Source organism: Myotis davidii, unplaced genomic scaffold (genome assembly GCF_000327345.1).
Source record: "Myotis davidii unplaced genomic scaffold, ASM32734v1 scaffold309, whole genome shotgun sequence".
Taxonomy (NCBI): Eukaryota; Metazoa; Chordata; class Mammalia; order Chiroptera; family Vespertilionidae; genus Myotis; species Myotis davidii.
Genome location: NW_006383013.1, coordinates 1,857,485 through 1,878,830, shown reverse-complemented (window position 1 = coordinate 1,878,830; position 21,346 = coordinate 1,857,485). Strand labels below are relative to the sequence as shown.

Sequence of the window (21,346 nt, the reverse complement as noted above, 5' to 3'; positions counted from 1 at the left end):
GGGGGGTCAGGAGACTGGCTACATAAAAGGGAATTGAGAAAATAAATTTGTTGTAGAGACTGGGAGTCAGATTTCACATTGTTGGAGAGATTTTTTAAAAAGAAAAGGAAAAAGCTGGAAAGAATCTTGTTCTGAACTAGAATTGGAGGTATTAGTATAAACTCCTGCTTTTCAATACAGGATATGGCAAAAGTAGGTTTATAGTTGTTCATATGGAAAACAATACAATAATCCTATCTAATAAGAGTAATATACAAATTGATCATCACTCCAACACACAAGATGGCCACCCCATGTGGACACAAGATGGCCAGCAGGGGAGGGCAGTTGGGAGGGACCAGGCCTGCAGTTCCATTTATAGGAATTTATCTGAAGAAAATCAGGATTATAAAAATTGGGCTGCAAAAATTTTCCACATGGTTCATTTTATATGTATCTATCTATATATAAAACCCTAATATGCAAATAGACCAAATGGCAGAACAACTGGCCGCTATGACGTGCACTGACCAATAGAGACAGATGCTTAATGCAGGAGCTGCCCCCTGGTGGTCAGTGTGCTCCCACGGGGGGGGGTGGGGGGGGCGCTGCTCAGCCACAAGCTGGGCTGATGGCTGGTGAGTGCAGCGGCAGTGGCGGGAGCCTCTCCTGCCTCCGTGGCAGTGCTAAGGATGTCCAACTGCAGCTTAGTTGTCAGTGGGACATCCCCCAAGGGCTCCTAGAGTGCGGAAGGGTACAGGCCGGGCTGAGGGACCCCCACCAATGTCCCTCAGCCTGGCCTGTAACCTTATCGTGCACTGGGCCTCTCGTTAATAAATAATAATATAAGAATAAACTGTGTTTCACATATTCACAACTGTAAATCTACTTTTACCTCACCCTGTATACTGATATAGACACAGATGTAGAAATATAGATGTAAATGTGTATGTATATGTACCTGAATGTATACACATTCATATTTTCTAGGTCTGTCCATTGCAAGGACCAGAGAGCAGAGATAGCCCAGAGCAATGAGCATATCTAGCACCCAGATCCTGACTCCTGATTTCTATTCTCCATTAAAAGCCACCAGTGCTGCGCTGGTGGTGTGGCTCGGTTGGGTGTTGTCCCATGCACCACAAGGTTGCTAGTTTGATTCCTACTCAGGGCACATGCCCGGGTTGCAGACTCGATCCCCAGTGGGGGGTTTGTGCAGGAGGCAGCCAATCAATGTTCTGCTCTCACAGTGATGCTTTTCTCTCTTTCTCCCTCTCCCTTCCTCTCTCTCAAAAAATCAATTTTTAAATTTAAAACAAAAAGGGGGGCAACCAATGCTCCTTAGAAAATATGATTGATTCCAGGACTGGAACAAAGAACAAGCTGAGTTTGAAACATTTTGTGCTCAGAGAATAAGGGAACATGTCAAAATAACACAAAAGCCAGTTTAAAGGGGCCCCCATTGTCCAAATCTGGGGCAATTTGAGCATCAAAATAAATCATAACAGTAAAGAATTATAACCCATTAAATAAAATAGGGATCCTTGCATCCACATTGGTGTACATACATAAATGGGAAGAGGAGAAAGCTCTTGCTTGGAGTAAAATACTAAACAATAAAAGTAAAAGGAATGATGGGGAAAGTCATTTAGCCACCATCATAGTAATAATCCATCCAGGCAAGAAGCATAGATGGATATTAAAATTATTAGGTGAAAATGAGATGAGGAATAAGATACTACATGGTCTCAAAGTGTTTACTCAAAAGGTATTTATTAATTACAGAGGGAGAAACAAGTTAAATTTATAGTGGAGAAATCTGGCAGACACCATTTTAATCAAGTGGTCAAATACCACTAAATAGCTATCATGTGTCATTAGACATAATGCAATGAGAACACAGCACCACTATTGTGGCATTCTGGCCAAAAATACATAACCTGAGTCTAATCATAAGCAAATATCAGACAAACCCAAATTGAGAGACATTCTACAAAATGACTGGCCTGTAATCTTCAAAAACACTAAGGTCATGAAAATCAAAGAGACTGAGGAACTGTTCCAGCCTGGAGGAGACGAAAGAGACATGACAACTAAATGCAACATGTGATTCTGGACTGGATCCTTTTGTTAAAAAGAACATTACTACGACAGTTGAAAAATCTGAACGTGGACTCTAGATGAAAAGGTAAAAGGCTATTCTTCATAGTATTTTTACAGCTTTTGTATAAGTTTGAAACGGTTTCAAAATTAAAAGCCTACAATCAAAGGTATGTTTCTCAATAAAAATCTAGATTTTTCAGCTACCACTAAAACAAACACACAAAAGATCTTGCAATACCACCTGTCTTAGTCCTTTGGGGCTCCTATAACAAAATACCATAAACGGTGTAGCTTATAAACAATAGAAAGTTACTTCTCACAGTTCTGGAGGCTGGAAGTACAAGATCAAGACGCAGGCAGGTAAACAGCACCTTCCTGCTGGGTCCTCACATGGTGGAGCGAGTGAGCAATCGCTCCAGGGTCTCTTTTGTAAAAGGGCACTAATCACATTCATGAGGGCTCCACCCTCATGACCTAATCACCTCCCAAGACCTCACCTCCTAATTCCATCACCTCGAGGGGCAGGATTTCAACATGAGTTTGGGTGCTGGGGGAAACAAACATTCAGAGAAATTCAAGAATGAAAAGAAAGCTGAGACCCAGAAGGACAGCAATAGAAGAATTAGGAAAGCTTACCAAGAGCAAAGATATGTCATTGGAGACCAAGGCTAAGATCATCCACACCTTTGCATTCCCAATTACTATGTATGAGTGCAAACCAGGATAGTGAGGGTTACTAGGAAAAAAACTGATTCGTCTGAAATATGGTGCTGAAGGAGAGCTCTATGAACACCCTGGACTGTCAGAAAGACAAACAAGTGGGTCCCAGAGCAAATGAAGCCTGAAACATCGCTGGAAGCAAAAATGGCAAAACTGAAGTTGTCCCACTTCGGGCACAGCCTGAGCAGGCAGGGTTCTTTGGAAAAGACAGCAATGCTGGGAAACAGAGGCAGCAGGAAAGAGGAAGAGCAACCATGAGCTGGACTGACTCCATGAAAGGAGCCGTGGCCACGAGTCTACAGGAGCAGAGCAGGGCTGCCGAGGACAGGACGTCATGGACATCACTCACTCCCAGGGTCACCAGGAGTCGGAGCCAATTCAAGGGCAGGTAACAGCCAAACATTCAGACCATAGCACCACCACAAACCAAGGACTTCTGGCACTGAATCGCAAATGCCCTCTAGGCAGAGCATGTGATCTCCCCTTCTCCAGTGACCACCTGACCAACTCTCCACTGATGGTCCTTGTGAGCATTTAAGTTTGTGCCTCTTGATTTAGGCCCTCACATACCAAATTTCATACTATTTAGGCCTAAAAACTTCAACACAATTTCCTTCTTAGAAATAATCTAAAAGGGGTAATTCTCTATAAGGTATCCCAAGCTAAATACTTATCCTAACCCATACTGAAATTTACATGATAAATTAAGTCTTAAACCTCCTTCTGAATGAAATCAAAATTTAGGGAAAGCTCTCATGACAGAATTTTATAGCCTTGACCTATAAACAAAAAAAAAAGGTGGGGGCTCCACTCTTCGCCAAATCTGAAACTGGGTACCAGTTTGTGGCCTACTGATGAACAGAGAACTACATGCCCTTAGGACATTTCTCACCTTTCACTCTGACCTTAGGACAACTTCCTGGGAAAGACCGGAAGCTGGAGCCACTCTACCTGGCTCTGTCGCTCAAAGTATGAGCTATAAGACTATGACCTGGCCGGTATGTCTCAGTGGTTGAGCACTGACTTTTGAACCAGGAAGTCAAGGTTCAATTCTGGTCAGGGCACATACCCAGGTTGTGGGTTGCAGGCTTGATCCCCAGAAGGGTGCGTGCAGGAGGCAGCCAATAATTATTCTCTCTCATCATTGATGTTTCTCTCTCTTCTCCCTTCCTCTCTCTGAAATCAATAAAAGCATATTTTTTAAAAAAGAAAAGAAATGAAGGATACACTAACTGAAATAAAGAATAATTTACATGGAATCAACAGTAGAGGATAACGAGAATCAAATCAAGAATTTGGAATATAAGCAAGCAAAAAACACCCAATCATAAGAGTAAAAAAAAAAAAAAGAGAATCCAAAGATATAAAGAACCTCTGGGACAACTTCAAGCATACCAACATTCGCCTCATGGGGTTACCCAGAAGGAGAGGGAGCAAGAAATTGAAAATCAATTTGAAAAAATAATGACAGAAAACTTCTCCTACCTGGTGAAAGAAATAAGACATCCCAGTCCAATATGCAAATCAACCCAACAGTGGAATGACCGGTCGCTATGATGTGCACTGACCAGCAGGGGGCAGACGCTCGATGCAGGAGCTGCCCCCAGTGCAGCTCCTGCGTTGAGCATCTGCCCCCTCCCCCACCAGAGGGAGGTGACTGGCAGGGGCAGGGCTGACCGGCGGGCAGCTCCAGGCCGCCAGCCAAGACAGGTGCCAGCAGGGGTTTGGGGGGGACCACCCCACAGATGGACTTGATCGCTGGCCAGGCCTAGGGACCCTACCCATGCATGAATTTTGTGCACTGGGCCTCCAGTATAGTCAATAATATTCTAATAACTATGTATGGTGTCAGATGGGTTTTGGGATGATCACTTAAGAAGTTTTATAATGTCTAATCATGGGTGTGCAACTGAAACTAATATAATATTGCATGTCAACTATAATTGAAAAAAAATTTTTTTATAATTTAATTTTTTTAAAAACAAAAAGAAAGAAAAGAGGAGGCCAGCCCTGAGGAAACCCTGGTACAGGAGTTATCTTTCAGCAGGTGAAGCCTTTCCGAGCCAAAAAGGCCTGGAGGATGGAGAGACAGCACCTCAGGCAGCCCTGCCAGAAGCCACTGGGTTTCATCCTCGCCTGACCCAGAAAAATCTTATGGGAGAGAACAAGAGGCCCAAGAGCTCTCTGATCTGCTGTCAACCAGCTGCAGCCCCGAGACTGCCAAGTACTGCAGTGACTCGGCAGCGCCCTACAGAGCCGTCTGGGAGGGGATTACCAGCCTGATCCCCTGTCTTTAGAGCCAGAAATGACTCAAACTTCAACAGCGAGGGCCCGCCAGGGAGGGTGACAATGAGCACTGGAGAGGGTTTTCTCCCCCTCGCTGGTGTCTCTTCCCCCTTCTTGCTGCTGCGGCAGATTCTGGACAGTGTACAACCTGTGAGGTAATATGAATTCCTTGGCAACCAGCAAGTACCTGAATTCTTTCAAAACCACAGGAATCCAGCAGAGAAAAGGTAAATATCCCCACGGAGCCAGTGTTAATTAGCAAAGAAGGCTACTGAAGAAGGAACTGGGGGTGGGGAGGAAGGGAAAGGCATTGCAAATGCTTTGGGGTCTTTTCTGAATTTCCACTGAAAACTAGGCTGAGACAGTCCCCATGGGACAGCTTCGGGGGTCTTCTCCTCCCCCCCACAGCACCAGTGGCTCTCTCCCCGTTCCCTGGAGACATCTTCATTGCACCCAGCTGCTAGAACGACCTATCTTCGGGTCTCTGACAACACATTTGGTTTTCAACTTAATTGTGTTTTAATTTTTTTTGTTTTTTTTTTCTTCCCTGTTTCAGTGAAATTTTGGCTATTGGCTCTGTCTCAAAAAAAGGTTCAGTCAAATCATTTAGACCACATACTGGATCCACCTAAAACTGTAAAATCCAGGACAAAGTCTTTTTGCTTTCCACCTCTGACAGGAAAAAAATCTACACCATTTTGGGGGAGAATGCCACCCTCCCTGGAAGGTGAGTGTCCCCTGCTGGTGCAAAGCAGCAACATCCACATGCAACTCAAAAGCAGGGTGCACCTCCAGGGGAAAACGCCGGACCCAGATGCCAGAAAGACGATTTTTTTAGATGCCTCAACATTTTGCCCTTGTATAAAAAATAATGAGTTTTCTTACTTCCTATGTTAGTTAGTAAGACAACAAGAACAACTGAAATTATTAATACAGAAACAAACTATTAAGGCTCTTTTTCTTCAGTAAGTTTAAGAAGGTAAAAAACTTACAGAAACTACTTAGTTTACAGACTTAAGAAATGAACTTAATCTTTCTGTCACCTAAGCTTTAATTTGAGTCCCAAAGAGGTGATATGGGATAAGGCCATTCTTTTGTAAAGAAGAAAACCAATTATATTTGTTGCCAGTTTTGTTTCTTTAGAGATTATGGTGTTCCTTGGTGAACCTCAAAGTAAAATGGCTTAGTGATCTCATCCCAAGCTGATTGTCTTCAGTAATGTCTACATAAAACACACGTGACCCAAGATTTACTAGAGGCTGCAGACCTGGAGATGCTATGGACTATTGCTGAATGTAATGACACACTGGAGCAGACCCTGAGGATTAAAGAGAAGCAGATGAATGCCAAGATATACAGTGAGTTAAGACACAGGAACACAGACACATGGAAGTTATTGTGCAGAGCAATGTGCCCTTGAAGGACTCCAGCTAATAGCCTGTGACCATGTACTGTCCTTTCGTAAAGCTTTTATATTCACCTACACTTTTAGGTAAACTGAGACATAGCCCTGAGAATTCCCATTTCTTGGTTCAATTTGACCCGAGTTTTTAGAAAAACTGTTCTCTAAATTACTCTAAGAAAAAGCATGCATTTAAAAATATACAGAAGTGGTCAAAAGTAGGTTTACAGTTGTAATATAAATAAAAAATATAATAATTAATAAATAGTAACACAAAAATAAACTCTGTTTTGTGTACTCATAACTGTAAACCTACCTTTGCCCACTCCTATATATATCCTATATAATAAAAGGGTAATATGCAAATTGACCTTAACAGCAGGACTGGGAATGACTCATCACTATGACACACACTGACCACCAGGGGAAGACGCTCAATGTAGGAGCTGCCCCCTGGTGGTCAGTGCATTCCCACAGGGGGAGCTCTGCTCAGCCACAAGCCAGGCTGATGGCTACCAGTACAGCGGTGGTGGTGGGAGCCTCTCCTGCCTCCTCAACAGTGCTAAGGATGTCCGACTACAGCTTAGGCCTGCTCCCCACTGGCAAGTGGACATCCCCTGAGGGCTCCTGGGCTGCCAGAGGGATGTCTAACTGCCATCTTAGGCCCAATCCCCCGGGGAGCTGGCCTAAGCCAGCAGGTGGTCACCCCCGAAGGGTCCCAGACTGCGAGAGGGCACAGGCCAGGCTGAGGGACCCCCCTGAGTGCACAAATTTTTGTGCACCAGGCCTCTAGTATATACACACACACACACACACACACACACACTCAGTTTCCACTGAAGGCAAGAAAAATTACTCAATTCAATGGATTCTGATTCTGGCACATACCGAGTAGTCAAAACACTTGCATATCTGTAATAAATATTGGTATTGCTCTCAGTCTGTGTCTGAACCATTGAGGTTTTAAAACTATGCCAAATTTTACCAAATTTACTATTAATATTGTGAGTGAAATGTCTTTCAAATAATATGCAAAACATGTTGGTATGATCTTTTCTTTTTAAAAAAAAAATATATTTTTATTGATTTCAGAGAGGAAGAGGGAGAGATAAAAACATCAATGGGAGAGAATCATTGATCGGTTGCCTCCTGCTTGCCCCACACTGGGGATTGAGCCCATAACCCGGGCATGTGCTCTGACTGGAAATCGAACCGTGACCTCCTGGTTCATAGGTCGACACTCAACCACTGAGCCACGCCGGCCAGGCAGTGTGATATTCTTGAGAAATAGTGAGTGTAACCTTGAGGTTTTTTCCCTATGCAAGAAGTCCAACTTGTGGCAGGACGGAATCACTCCTGGGAAAGGAACAGGAGACAAGCTGGGATGAGGATGAGCGGAGGGAAGAGGAGAAAAAGGCTCATGATACACAAGAGAGAACTGAGATATCTGAAATTACAAAACTGAAACCCAAAGCACCTTACATATCTGAGTAGAAGTAAGAGGTATACTTTATCTTCTTTTCTTCTAGATAATTAAACCTATATTTCAAAGAATGACAGCACATGTGTCTACAAACACTACAGACAACTTCTTTCCTATGAATCTGATTAGAGCTAGTAGTATGTGATCAAGGACCTTTCAGATTCAATTCTCTACCTGAAAACTGAGAAAAGTTATAGTTTTCCCCTCCTCAATTTTGAAGAAAGAGTGAAGATAGGGAATATATAAAATGGAGTCACTTTAACCAAGTTGTTAAAATTATTAACATTATGATGGTTGGGGCATGTGGAGAGATTCTATTCTTGTTCTAACTAGCCTGGAAAACTGAAAATTTTTTAACTTTCCAGTCTTGTATCAATGCCTGCATATATGTCTGGACATACACACGGACCTCCAGATAATCCTTTGATTATTCCCCTGAACAGCTCATGTAGACCACCTGGCATCCATTAACCAGACCACAGCATGTGACCAGACCTCCTGGGATCCACCTTCCAGACCACCTGGCATCTATCATCCAGGCCACCTGACATCTGAAAGATAACCATCCTAGACCAGTCCTAGGGCTAAGAACGCAGGACTGAAAATTTTCAAGAGTGTACTTTTTACTATAAGAACTCTCAACTTTTCTTTCTTCTTTGGAACACTTCTGGGTTTTTGTCTAGCTATGTTCATAGTTTGCAAACTCTAAGACCCTTGAATAAATCTTTTTCATTCATTTCTAGCCAAAGCTTCCAGACTCTTTTTGAGTACAATGGACAATTTTCAAGGAACAAAAGACCAGAACTAGGGAGCTTCAGTAGCCTCCGAGTTCCTAGGGCTCAAACACATAAATCTAGCTAAGAATATGACAGAGCATATAAATGCTGTCACTGCCACCTAGGGGTGAAGGGAAGAAACGGCTCAACCAGCCAAAATCACCCTCAGATTGTAGTCACAGACGCATCAAAAAAATCTGAGTATATGAAATAATTAAAACACCATTTTAAAATAACAGTTGTCAGAGTATTATAATACTTCAATAGGTAGGCTTCTTTTAATCATTGTATTTACCATCTTCGAAGTACATTTTCTAAAATAAAAAACACATACAGACCAAGCTTTTTAGCTTGTCCATGACTGCTCACAGATTGCAAACTACCTTCTAAACTGCTGCTATGTTATATAAGGCCAATGCATGAAAAAAACTTCAGGGAAAGCTAGTTGATTTAAAAAAAAAATTACACACACTCACACATACACACAGGGGCAAAAGTAGGTTAACAGTTGTGATTACATGAAATATAGTTTATTCTTAAATCATTATTTATTATTGCATTATTTTTCATAAAATCAACTGTAAACCTACTTTTGCCTACCCCTGTATATGTTGGGGGAAGACATAAGCAAAGTTATATGCTTATTTTAAACAGCTTAAAGGGTCTATGAAAATACTGTCACCTCTAAAGTTATCTGGTTATGGAAAACAAAACTTCCAATTATTATAATTTGAACTTAATTTTATAAGTCACATTACCATAAAACCTAAAAAAGACCACAAGAAAAACAAAATAATATAACCACTGTAAAGTATATTACTTGCAGGTGGAAAAAAAAGAAAAGCAGCTAATGCCTCCTAAATACAAGAGGCCTTGACTCTGGAATCAGATCCAGGAATCCAAACTCCTGCTCCACTGTCAACCTGCTGGGATACCTCAGAAAAGTGACTTCAAGCTCCCTTTCCTCTCTAACCCTCAGTTTCTTCAACTGCAAAAATACATCAGCTGTAACGTTACTGTGAGCATTAAAATAAGTGTCTGGCATTTTATATATATATATATGATTATATATATATATACATATATATATATGGTTTTTTATTCTTTTTAGATCAATTCTGAAGAACAACAAATTATCCTTTTTGTTCTGTTTTATTAATCCTCACCCGAAGATATTTTTCCATTGATTTTTAGAGGGAGTGGAAAGGACAGGGAGAGACAGAGAGAGAGAAACGTCAATGTGAGAAGACATCAATTGGTTGCCTCCTGCACGCACCCTAACCAGAGCCAGGATTGAGCCTGCAACCGAGGTCCGTGTCCTTGTTCAGAATCAAACCAAGGACCCTTCAGTCCAAGGGCCAATGTTTTATCCACTGAGCCAAACCAGCTAGGCAACAAATCATCTTAATACCCTAGGGCCTAGGGTCTTCAGAACAACTGCCATTGCATGAAAACAAGATGCGATCCTGGATTGCTGCTAGGAATGATGTGTGCTTACATACGCATAACTGTTCATACATGTGCATATGTAAAGTAACCTGAAGACCATCTGGGCACACTCTATTTTTCTGAGTTGAACGTAACAGAAAGAAAAAGTGATCTTAATATGCCCCTTAATTGGTCCACTCTAATAAACACCCTCCCTCCAAATGTCTCTTACCTAGCCAATCCTTCTTCATAGAGATAGATGACAAGAGGGTCATAGGAAGTCACAAGCACATAGAGGCGCACATCAAACTTGAAATCTAGAAAAAAATTTGAATTCACAGGAAAAACTAAGTTCATTTGTTTTTGTTATAGAATAAACAGGATAATGTAACAAAGAAACATGAAAAAACGAATAGCCCGCCTCTCCCCACAGAATACACACTGTCCACACCCCTTGCCTTTTGAGGATAAATAATAATTACACATTTTGTACATATATATGAGAATTTATACATGTATATTGTACAGTTCTCATATATATTTGTTATTATATCACCTATAAAGCACTTTCTTTTTTATTATCTCATTTCATCTTTGAAATAATCTCATGAGGTAGGTAAGGAACCAGGCTCAGCTCTAAAGCCATAGTTGTTAAGAATTTCATATTAGCTTAATAAAGACTTACTAGTGATTGCCAGAGGAAAAGGGATGGGAGGGGGAACAGAAGAGGGTGTAGGATTGATAAATGGTGATGGAAAGAGACTTGACTTAGTGTGATGAACACACAATACAATATACTAGTATAGATGTTGTATTATAGAATTGTACACCCAAAACCTATATACTTTTATTAACCAATGTCACCCCAATAAATCCAATCAATATATATAAAAGCCCAAGCAACTGTCCAACCGGTAACTATGACATGCAATGACCACCAGAAGGCAGAGGCTCCGACTGGTAGCTATGACACGCACTGACCACCAGGGGGCAGACGCTCAACACAGGAGCTGCTGAGCTGGTGACTTGGCAGCTGTGGTTCTCAGGTGATGCACCCAGAAACAGAGAGGAGGGAGCCGGATTCCAGGGTGCGTCACCCGAGAGCCACCCTCTTGAAATCCAGGACCCCTCAGGGGATGGTGGAGAGCCTGTTTTGGCCCGATCTCCACAGACCAGGCCGAGGAACCCCACCGGTGCACGAATCTGTGCACCAGGCCTCCAGTAAATAAATAATAAATTTTAAAAATTAACAAGATCTAACCCAATCCAGGCAAGGGCCTAACCACAACTCACCATCTATGAGCAGGGGGTTGTTAATGTAACGGGAGACCAGGATGTTCTCTTCCAGGGAAATCTGGTTTGGCTATTGAGTAAAGAGAAAGAATGAAAGGACAGAAATGCAAAGGAGCCCTAGCTTACAGTACGGGAACAAAGTTCTTAACCTTTGAGAAATGATAATGTAGAAAACTAAAACTCTAAGAAAAGCTACCCATACATTCAATTGGCCACATAACACACTACTTCCATAAGCACTGTAGGTATCCAATTACAGTGGGGGGAAATAAATTTATACAGCATCTCTCACATAATAAATCAAGTCTAAACAGCTTTAGATTTTTCTATACATGATATTAAATAGTTACATGCCAAGAAAATAAAAGCTACTTAAAAATAAAAACTTGCTTTCTCCCAAAAGTAAAGTATGATGCAAATTTTTAAATGCTACTGTTATTCTTAGATGAAAGCTTTCATCAAGTTGCTTAGAAAATTTACAGATCTTCCCGCTGTGAAACAGGATGGATGTTTCATTGACTCACTCAATGGTACTTGCTATATCGCTATATGTCAAGACGGAACTAGATGTTTAAAATTTTTTTCAATTAAGAGTTGTTTTTACAATAAGTAATTATCAGTATTACTGGATAGTATATAACGCACTAGGGAATACTGTGATGAAGTAAACAGATAATCCCTGCCCTCAGAGCCTAATCCCTACTCCCAAAGAGTTTAATATTTAGGCAGAGGGACAGCAAAACAGGTAACTTACAAGAACACAGAGGACCATATCTGCAAGTGGAAGATAGGAGGCTGCAAAGTGGAAAAGCAGTTAAGTGGGACGAGTCAGGGAAGGCATGTCCTGAAAGAGTAGGTGTGGAAGTGAGAGCTGAAAGCTATCAGGCACGTGGTGGAAGGGACAGGAGACCATCATGGGAAGACGGCAGGCACTAAGTCCCGCAGAACGGAGAGGGGGCAGATTCACTGGCCTGGGCTAGAAGACTGAACTGAGAAATAATGAGAGAGAGGGTTAGACAGTTAGGAGGAAGGGACCACTGGCAAAGGGATCTGGACCTCTGGCAAGGCAAATTCAGGTTGAACATGGTGGGAAACAGGAAATGACTGTGGAGTCTTAAGAAAATAGTAAGGTTAAAATATCTGGAACAGAATAACTCTATGTGAGATTAGATTAAGGCAGAAGTCACCTGGAAGTCATCACAATCCATACAGGACAAAGGATTCTAAAGGAAAGTGACAATAGTAATAACTGTGGTTATAATAGCTACAGCAGCAGCAACAGAAATAACTATTAACATCTGCAGCAAAATATGAAATTTTAACCAATGTATTGAACATTTCCTATGTGTTGTTCAAATTCTTCACAAGTATTATTTCGTTTAATCCTCACCTAAGTCCATGAGGTAGGTCTATCACCACCTAAATATTAGAGATGAGGAGAGTCAGAGAGAGTTAAGAGCCTGCTCAAAGTCATACAGCTAATAAGTGATCAGGAGGTCTGCCTCAGAGGCTTAACTCTTGAGCACTATTCACATCTTTCCCCAAAGTTCTGAACTAAAAATAACTGTCCCCCAGATTCAAAAGTTTATCTTTATAATAATGCATTTCCTATCCCAAATACTAGTTATCATAAAATAGGGATAGTTTGTGACACAACATTATACAGCCACGATGAGCAACCCCAGAGTCAGGACGATGAGACTGCCCTCTCACTTCCCACTGCTGCCATCTCAAGCTCAGAACGCAACTTTCCCAGCCTATGCATCATATGGGCACCAGGACACCAGTGCTGATTCATCCTCAGGGACTCAGTCACCCACAGCATTTCCTTACTCCCTTACACTCCTTGGTTAGTTTCTCACAGGTACTATCTCAGCAGCTTAGTAAGAACTGATACAATCACAGTACAAAGCAGCAAGCTGCAGGCTGTGTTCCAAAACTGAACAATTGCAGCTCTCTTCCAAGTGAGTAACACCTATAGGCTACAATAGATGTCTGAGCACTCAACTTTCCCGCAAACCAGAGAACACGCTGGCAAGGGTCTTCCCTCCATGACACATCTAATGTCCATGGCCATTTCCTCTCTTTCCTGCTTCATAATACATATTTATCCTTTGAGTTATGTATAACATAATCCTCACATTATTTGTTCAATGGTCTGTAGCTCTCATTTTTATCTGCATTAGGAATCAAATTGTATGCTCAGAGAAGAAAAGAATGGTTTGGGTATAGTTTCCTTGTATACTATTATCTATACTAATAAAAGGTTAATATGCTAATTAGACCGGGTCAACTCGACATCTTCTGGACGTCCAACTTCCTTCTAGACAGTTAACGGGGGACCAGGCCAGCAGGGGGGCAGTTAGGGGGTGACCAGGCTGGCAGGGGACCAGTTAGGGGGCAACCAGGCCAGCAAGCAGAGGCAGTTAGGGGTGATCAGGCAGGCAGGCAGGCAAGTGGTTAGGAGCCAGTGGTCCCAGATTGCAAGAGGGTTGTCTGACTGCCAGTTTAGGCCCCATCCCACAGGGGACATCCCCCGAGGGGTCCCGGATTGGAGAGGGAGCAGGCCGGCTGAGGGACCCCCCACCCCCATGCACGAATTTCATGCACCGGGCCTCTAGTATACTAATAAGCAACTAATGAAAGCTTTTTCATATCTTCAAACCTTTTCCTCAATCCCCAATTAACTCACTTTGAATGATTTTAATTTCAAGCTCAAACTGCCCTCCAAACTATATGAAAGTAAGAATGTGAATTGTTGGGAAAGTCGGAAATATCTATTTTTCTAACTGGACTTTAAGATTAAAGCTCATGGTATCTGTTAGATCATTGTAAGGTAGAACGGTACACTGGTTAAGAGTGTATCCTATATAATCAGCTAGATCTAAGTTACAATCTTGACCCTACTACTTACTAAGGAAATAATAATAATTACATCATAGGGTTCTTATAAAAACTAAAGGAGATTATATTTGAAAGGCACAGTGCAGGCACATTAAATGCTCACGAAGTCTGGTTGCTGTTACTACTGCAAACTCAATGGTATCTATGTGGCTCTGTTTACTAAGTTCCATAACTCAACAGCATTCATCACAGCACGCAACATGCCATTCTACTCAGAGCAGTGCACTGAGTTATAATGAAGACCCATAAGAATCAGGGGAGTCCCTATTTCTCAAAAGGCTTTAAGGGGTATAAGCATCTGGCACACCACAGGCACTCCCTACATATCTGCTGAACAATGAGAAAAAATAAAGAGCACGTAAGATAACAACATATAAACAAACAGAAACAAGTATACAAGTGACCAGAGTGACCTAAATACACTTCTGATGCTTTAAAACCTCAGGGAAATATTCAGATTGTATTTACCGTGGATAATGTGTGAGACAAGGATGACTAAATCTGACTTCTATAATCCAATTCATACCCTAATCAGGAAACACCAGATCTTTCCCCTCCACGATCTGAATATACTAAATTGGGAAAATATGGCATTTAGTCACAGTTACTGAAGGAGCTGGATCAAACACAACTCTGTTCCTTTATGATGTGTTTCCAGAGTTAAAGAGAACATTATTAAGAGACTGCGTTAGCCAATCAGCTGAGTTGCTTCCATCTGTAGGAGCTTGCACTTCTCTCTCCGTTATTACATAAAAGTAATGCTTTGTCTGTCCTTTATCCTGTTCTTGTAGTGGTAAAAGCTGCTATTTGCAGATTATTTTCCAAAAGGTTAAGACTATTATTGGGAATGTGAAGTAAGAGGCCCTCTCAGCCCAGCAGGAAGACCGGGAATGATGTTTTCATTTGGCCTCACACCTCACTCAGGCCCCCACAACATCCCTCACCCACTCTCATTAGTGCTGCTCACAGACCCTCCGCTGGAGCACTCCCTCCTCCCTAAAACCTAAAAGGAAAGCAGGCAGCAGCCTTGGAAACAGTTACTTCATCCCGTTGGCTAATGGGTCACATATTCCACGGGAAAGGATCCAGGTACGGAAAAGAGGGGATGGCTAGGCCTTGTGCGCAAGGAGAGAGAGAAGAGTATTAACTACATGGTTCTCAGGCCTGGGTAAAAGGTGATAAATTTCCAGTTTTGGAGTGAAATGGGAATATTTTCCCATTATGTCCACATGTTGCCAGCTCCCCTGGTGCCTGCTGGCATCTTCCCAGGCTTCTGTCTGGCACCTCCACCAAATACCTCAAAGAATCAGACTCATTCCAAAGCTTCTCTGAGGAGGAGGGGGCCAAGGGTCCGGCCAAGTGCTTTGATCTCTGCAGGGGGTCTCCAGGGACCCAGCCCAGGGAGAGGGGGGAGGGAGGCGAGCCTGCCAAGTACATTCTCTAAAGACCTGTCACCCCCTTTACGAGACTCAGCATCCAGGGAAGAGTCAGGGCACGGGGCACTCAGCCCCACAAGGAAAGTTTAACTCTCCTTTTCTTTATGATGTTGGTTTTAAAATAACAAATCACCAGGGCAAAAGAGCATTCCAAAAGAAAAAACCCCAGAGCAGCTGGGAATAGACCCTACTCTTCTTGACTCATGTCTAAGAAAATAAAAAGCAAACTTATACCACCGCTCACTTTCAATAGCAATTCCATTTGGCAGCTAAAACCCAAACCCAAACCCAAACTAGTGCTGTCTATGAGATTCAAATAACACTGGAGTTCCTGGCACAAAGCTGAAGGAAAAACTATTGGGCAGGAGCCGTCCACCAAGGTCAGAACAGAGACAAGAAAGGAGACATCCAAAGCATCTGACCAGGCCTCTGTCACAGGAGACACAGCTAAAGGCTTCTGGAGTGACTCAGGGCCAGGTAACAGGACTGGCAGCCCGGGCCTGGGGCTGGAATAGCTGCTGTATCAGAACCAGAGCCTACATATCTGCAGTGTTTATAATACAGTCCAGACTGAATGGAAGGATCTGCCAATGTGAAAGACCCTCAGAAAGTTAGTTTCTATACGTACAGAAATAGCTCAGATCATGCGAAAGAGAATGGGGGGTTTAAGATGGAGTACTGACCCCACACACAACCTATCTTCCTCCCCCTCTTCCTTTCCAGAGCCCCACTGGAAGGACAAAGAAGATACTTTCTAAAACAGTGGTTCTTGCCCTGACCAGTTTGGCTCAGTGGACTGAAAGGTCCCAGGTTCAATTCCAGTCAAGGGCATGTACCTTGGTTGCGGGCACATCTCCAGTAGGGGGTGTGCAGGAGGCAGCTGGTCGATCTCTCATCGATGTTTCTAACCCTCTATACCTCTCCCTTCCTATCTGTAAAAAAATCAATAAATTATAAAAGAAAAAAAACAGCGGTTTTCAACCTGTGGGTAGCAACCCCTTTGGGGGTTGAACGACCCTTTCACAAGGGTCGCTTAAGACCATCAGAAAACACATATATAATTACATATTGTTTTTGTGATTAATCACTATGCTTTAATTATGTTCAATTTGTAACAATGAAATTGGGGGTCACCACAGCACGAGGAACTGTATTAAAGGGTGGCGGCGTTAGGAAGGTTGAGAACCACTGCTCTAAAAGAATGAACTGATCACAAGGCTAGAAAGCGGTTCAAGGACCAACAACAGGCCAAAACTTTAAGGCGATCCTGAAAGACAGAAAGCAGACAGGATCAGGCTGAGAAAACAGAGCAGAGGATGCCCCTGCCCCGGACTTCAGAGCCGAGTGTGATCTTCCCAAGGAGGCTGGGAGAAGGCCCGCGCTGGCAGTGAACCCGCAGAAGCAGGAGGGGGCCGGGAACACGAGCCGGGCAGGTCATCAACACGCAGCATGTGGAACAGTGAGGCCGGGGGCCTTCTCCAGCACCCAACGCGTGGCGCTTGGGAAACAAGCGTGTCCTCTGGGGAAGGCAGCTTGTGCGAGTGCAGGGATCTGAAAGAGTGGTGCCTGAGGCCCTGCCACCCCCCAACAGGCACACAGTGGGGAAAGAAGGACCGGTAGCACTGACTCAGAGTGAAAGCTCCCTGCACTGCACAAGAAGGCTGCCCTACTTCGGGGCAGGGGGAAGGAAGAGGCATGCTCCTCGCTCATGTCCACCTAAGGGGCAGCCTGACAGTCACTCTGCCCAAAGCTCCAACAGTCTCCCGTCCAGGCAGAAGCTCTCAGGGAATCGGTCCTACACAACAGTCGGGGAAACTCAGGCCAGCTGTCCATTTCAGTCAGTCTCGTCTCCGTTCATAAATATGGCTCAACACACCTAAGGTTACTGAAACTGAGAAAAGCCAACAGGAGGAAAATAAGACAATCCCCAAGGAAGTTCACACCACAGAAGATAACTTTAAAAAACTTTCAACTGGTATCTTCAGAAAGACCAGCAGACAAACTGCACTAAGCAACGACAGCTGTTAACAAGAAAGCAAGTCCTAAAATAAGAGTTTCTGCAAACTATGATAGCCAATATAGAAATTCAGTAAAGGAGATAAATAAATGGATAGAATTCCAACTGGTGATCCAGAAGGTAGAGTGAAAAGACAGAATTTAAAATGAGAGAAAAGCTGACACGAAGGAAAGACCCAGACTGCCTCAAAAAGCAGTTCTAGAAGTAGAAACAAAGACAAAAATAAAAATAAAAAAGAGGGGGTGGGGTGGGGGGATAGTTTTCCCTGAACAAGGAAAAATACTAGTTTCTATATGAAAAAGGTTGACCAAACATCCAGGAAGAAGAATTAACAAAGATCCAGACTGAATTAGTAGTTAAATTTCATAATTCCATGCTGTAAAGTTTCTACTGAGTTTAAAATTTGTATCCAACTTATAAAGCAGAGAAACTGAATCATAGTTACTGAGGAGAATGTAAATGCTAAAAACCATAAAAATAGTAAAAAGTGATCAAACTTAGAGGTAGAAAGTGGAAGGGAGACTGGAGGTGATATGAGTACAGTAAATATCAAACTACAGTAAATATCAAAATTCAAAGCTGAGAAAGAAGAAACATAATCCAATTATATTAGGTTACTAACTACTATTATAAATCTAGGGAGCGAAACTGTGGTTGGAATTTTATTTTACTTTATTTACTCTGCATTTAACTTAAAAACAACTTTTAATGAGGATTTTGCGAAGAATCAAGATACTGATGAATTTTGAAAAAATAAGAGGATGAGGAAGAGGAGGAAGGAGGTTGGGAGGGAGGGAGGATGGAAGTGCAAGAAAGATGCCATACTGATTTGGGTAAATTTCCTTGAGGACCTTGAGGGCAGGATCCCACAGTTCTGCTCAATAAAAACTAAATGTTTATGCTACTAATAAATACTTAGTGCTGAGGAATTCACATGACAGTATCCTGAAAGCAGAAAAGGTACCTCTTTTCTGCTGACACCAAAGGCCTTCCTCCCCCAAAATTGGATCAAGTAACTTTTCAGCCATAGAGTAACTATTGTCGTGGGAAGTTACTGCCAAGAGACACCTCATACCCACCCTCAGCTCACAGTTCTGAATGCAGATTTCCAAAGGGGACACCTGCTCTTAATGAAAAGCAACCATATTAGTAGCTAGAACAATGGGTGCAACAGGGAAAAACAGAACGCAGAGAGGTTGTGCTGGATACTTACATTGTTGATCAGGTAGACGCCCCGCCCCCTAGAAGAGGCCACTGGTTTTACTATCCAAGGTCCCCGATCCTTTGAATAGCAGTCTGCTCAAAATATTGGGAGACAGAAAGTGGGAGAGAGAAACAAAGAGAAAGAAGGGACATGAGATTATCAACTGAAATTTCAACAATGGTTATCTACTCAGGTACCCAAAGAATTTTTCAAATTTCTAAGTGGAAGGCAGCAGCTAAAATAACCTGTATTTTTGGACTCGTCTTAAAATTAAACAAGGACAGAGACAGAAACCAAAAAGGGGGAGGGGGGAATAAAAAAAGAGGGAGGATGAGAGAGAAGGAAGAGACAGCAAAATTATAGCAAATACTACATAATGTATTTTGTTCACCATTTCCCCTCTTGAATGAGAGGATGAAACAAAATAAGACAAATAACTGGATTGTAGTCTATTACTGTCACAAACAACCTTCATAAATCTTTGCGATTCTTTCTTCCCTTAACTAAGGGACCTCCAGAGGCTAACCATGCAGACAATGGCAGTGTCAATGCTAGATATCATAATATGGTCACTTTCCTTAAGCAATTTCTCTGAGCTTGTAAAAAAAAAAGTCACCTAAAATCAAACAATGTGGAAGTGGAAAGGAAAAACACGAATTTACAAGTGAGTAAAAGGTGCATTTTACTCTTGTTCCTTTCTGAGGTTCAAGGCTTACACCTTAAACATCTCTGGATCATGGGAAGAGAAACCAAACAACGGGCACCAAGGCTTGCAGATGGCTTGGCCTTCCACTTACGGGAGGTCAAAAGACACCAGAGAAAAGTAGGAACAAAGAATTCTCCTTTGTTATGAGCTAAACTATCTTTTAAAGGCCTCCAACAGGCAGACAAACCATTTCACCAGGAGGAGAAAAAGTAGGTTTCCTTGTCCACTCTCCCCCATTTCCCCTGCTTTTTCCCTGATGCAACCTAACTGAATTAGGAAAAATGGAATATGCCACACAGAAATTTACAACACTATGAGCAACAGAAATATGTCTGATAGTTCTACTCACACATGTGAAATGTATGTATAAGATTATTCAGTGTTGCCGTATAGTAGCAAAAGATGTCCATCAATTAATTAAGTACACTATATTGCATCTATTTGAGGAGCCAGCAAACTTTTTTTGTAAAAACAGATAATAGCAGGCCAGCATGGCTCAGTGGTTGAGCGTCAACCTATGAACCAGGAGGTCATGGTTTGATTCCAGGTCAGGGCATATGCCTGAATTGCAGGCTCGATCCCAGTATGGAGCATGCAGGAGGCAGTCAACCAATGATACACTCTCATCACTGATGTTTCTATTTCTCTCTCCCCCTCCCTTCCTCTCTGAAATAAAACAAAAAGTATTTTAAAAATAAATAAGAAACCATTAAAAAAAAAACCAGATAATAAACAATTTAGGCTTTGCAGGCCATGCAATCTCTGTTGCAACTGTTCACTTCTGCCATTGTACCTCGAAAGCAGCCATAAGTAATATGCAAAGAAAGGGGCAGGCTATGTTCCAATAAAACTTTATTTATGGACACTGAATTCCATATGATTTCCAAATGCCATTAAATTTTATTGTCTTTTGTTTCAACCATTTAAAAACATAAAAACCTTTTATAGCTCATGAGATGTATAAAAATAAGGCAGAAGACTAGATTTGATTCAAAGGCTATAGTTTACAGACACCTGATCTGTATAATGGAATATTAAGCAGACACACAAAATAATAATGTTATTAATGAATAGATAGGGAATGATCTCAAAGATAAGCAGTTCAGTGACTAAAAGGAAAGTGCAGGGCAATGCATATTGCATGCTCCCATCTATACACATACACACTCAAGCTATATGCTACAAACACACAGATTATCTCTAGAAGGACATGTGTAAAACTAGGAGCACTGATCACCTCTGGGGCAGAGAGGTGGATGTTTGAGGAAAGCAGAAAAATAAAGGCTTTTCATTATTGTTTTGTAATTTTTTTGTACCATGGGAATATACTCCCTTTCAAAATATATAATTTACATAACTTTAAAGTCCTGCTATAGATAATTTATTTATCTATATACTAGAGACCTGGTGCACAAAAATTTGTGCACTCGGGGGGGGGCGGGGGGGGGACACTCAGCCCAGCCTGTGCCTTCTCGTAGTCTGGGACCCCTCGGGGAATGACCACCTGCTGGCTTAGGCCCGCTCCCTGGGGGATTGGGCCTAAGCTGGCAATCAGACATCCCTCTGGCAGCCCGGGAGCCCTCAGGGGATGTCCACTTGCCAGCAGGGA

At 42.2% G+C, this 21,346-nt stretch overlaps 1 protein-coding gene across 9 annotated transcripts in view; it reads right to left on the bottom strand.

Annotated features, from left to right (window-relative positions):
* Window positions 1-21,346, bottom strand: part of TTLL5 (tubulin tyrosine ligase like 5) — a 269,203-nt gene that overhangs the window by 222,336 nt on the left and 25,521 nt on the right. For 8 of the 9 annotated variants that reach the window (XM_015558041.1, XM_015558046.1, XM_015558042.1 and 5 more), the window contains 3 exons: window positions 19,041-19,123; window positions 11,471-11,540; window positions 10,410-10,494 (listed from right to left, as the gene is read on the bottom strand). In XM_015558041.1, the coding sequence (XP_015413527.1) occupies window positions 10,410-10,494; window positions 11,471-11,540; window positions 19,041-19,123 (238 nt within the window). The remainder of the gene's footprint in view (window positions 1-10,409; window positions 10,495-11,470; window positions 11,541-19,040; window positions 19,124-21,346) is intronic. The other variant, XM_015558047.1, reaches the window with a different exon arrangement.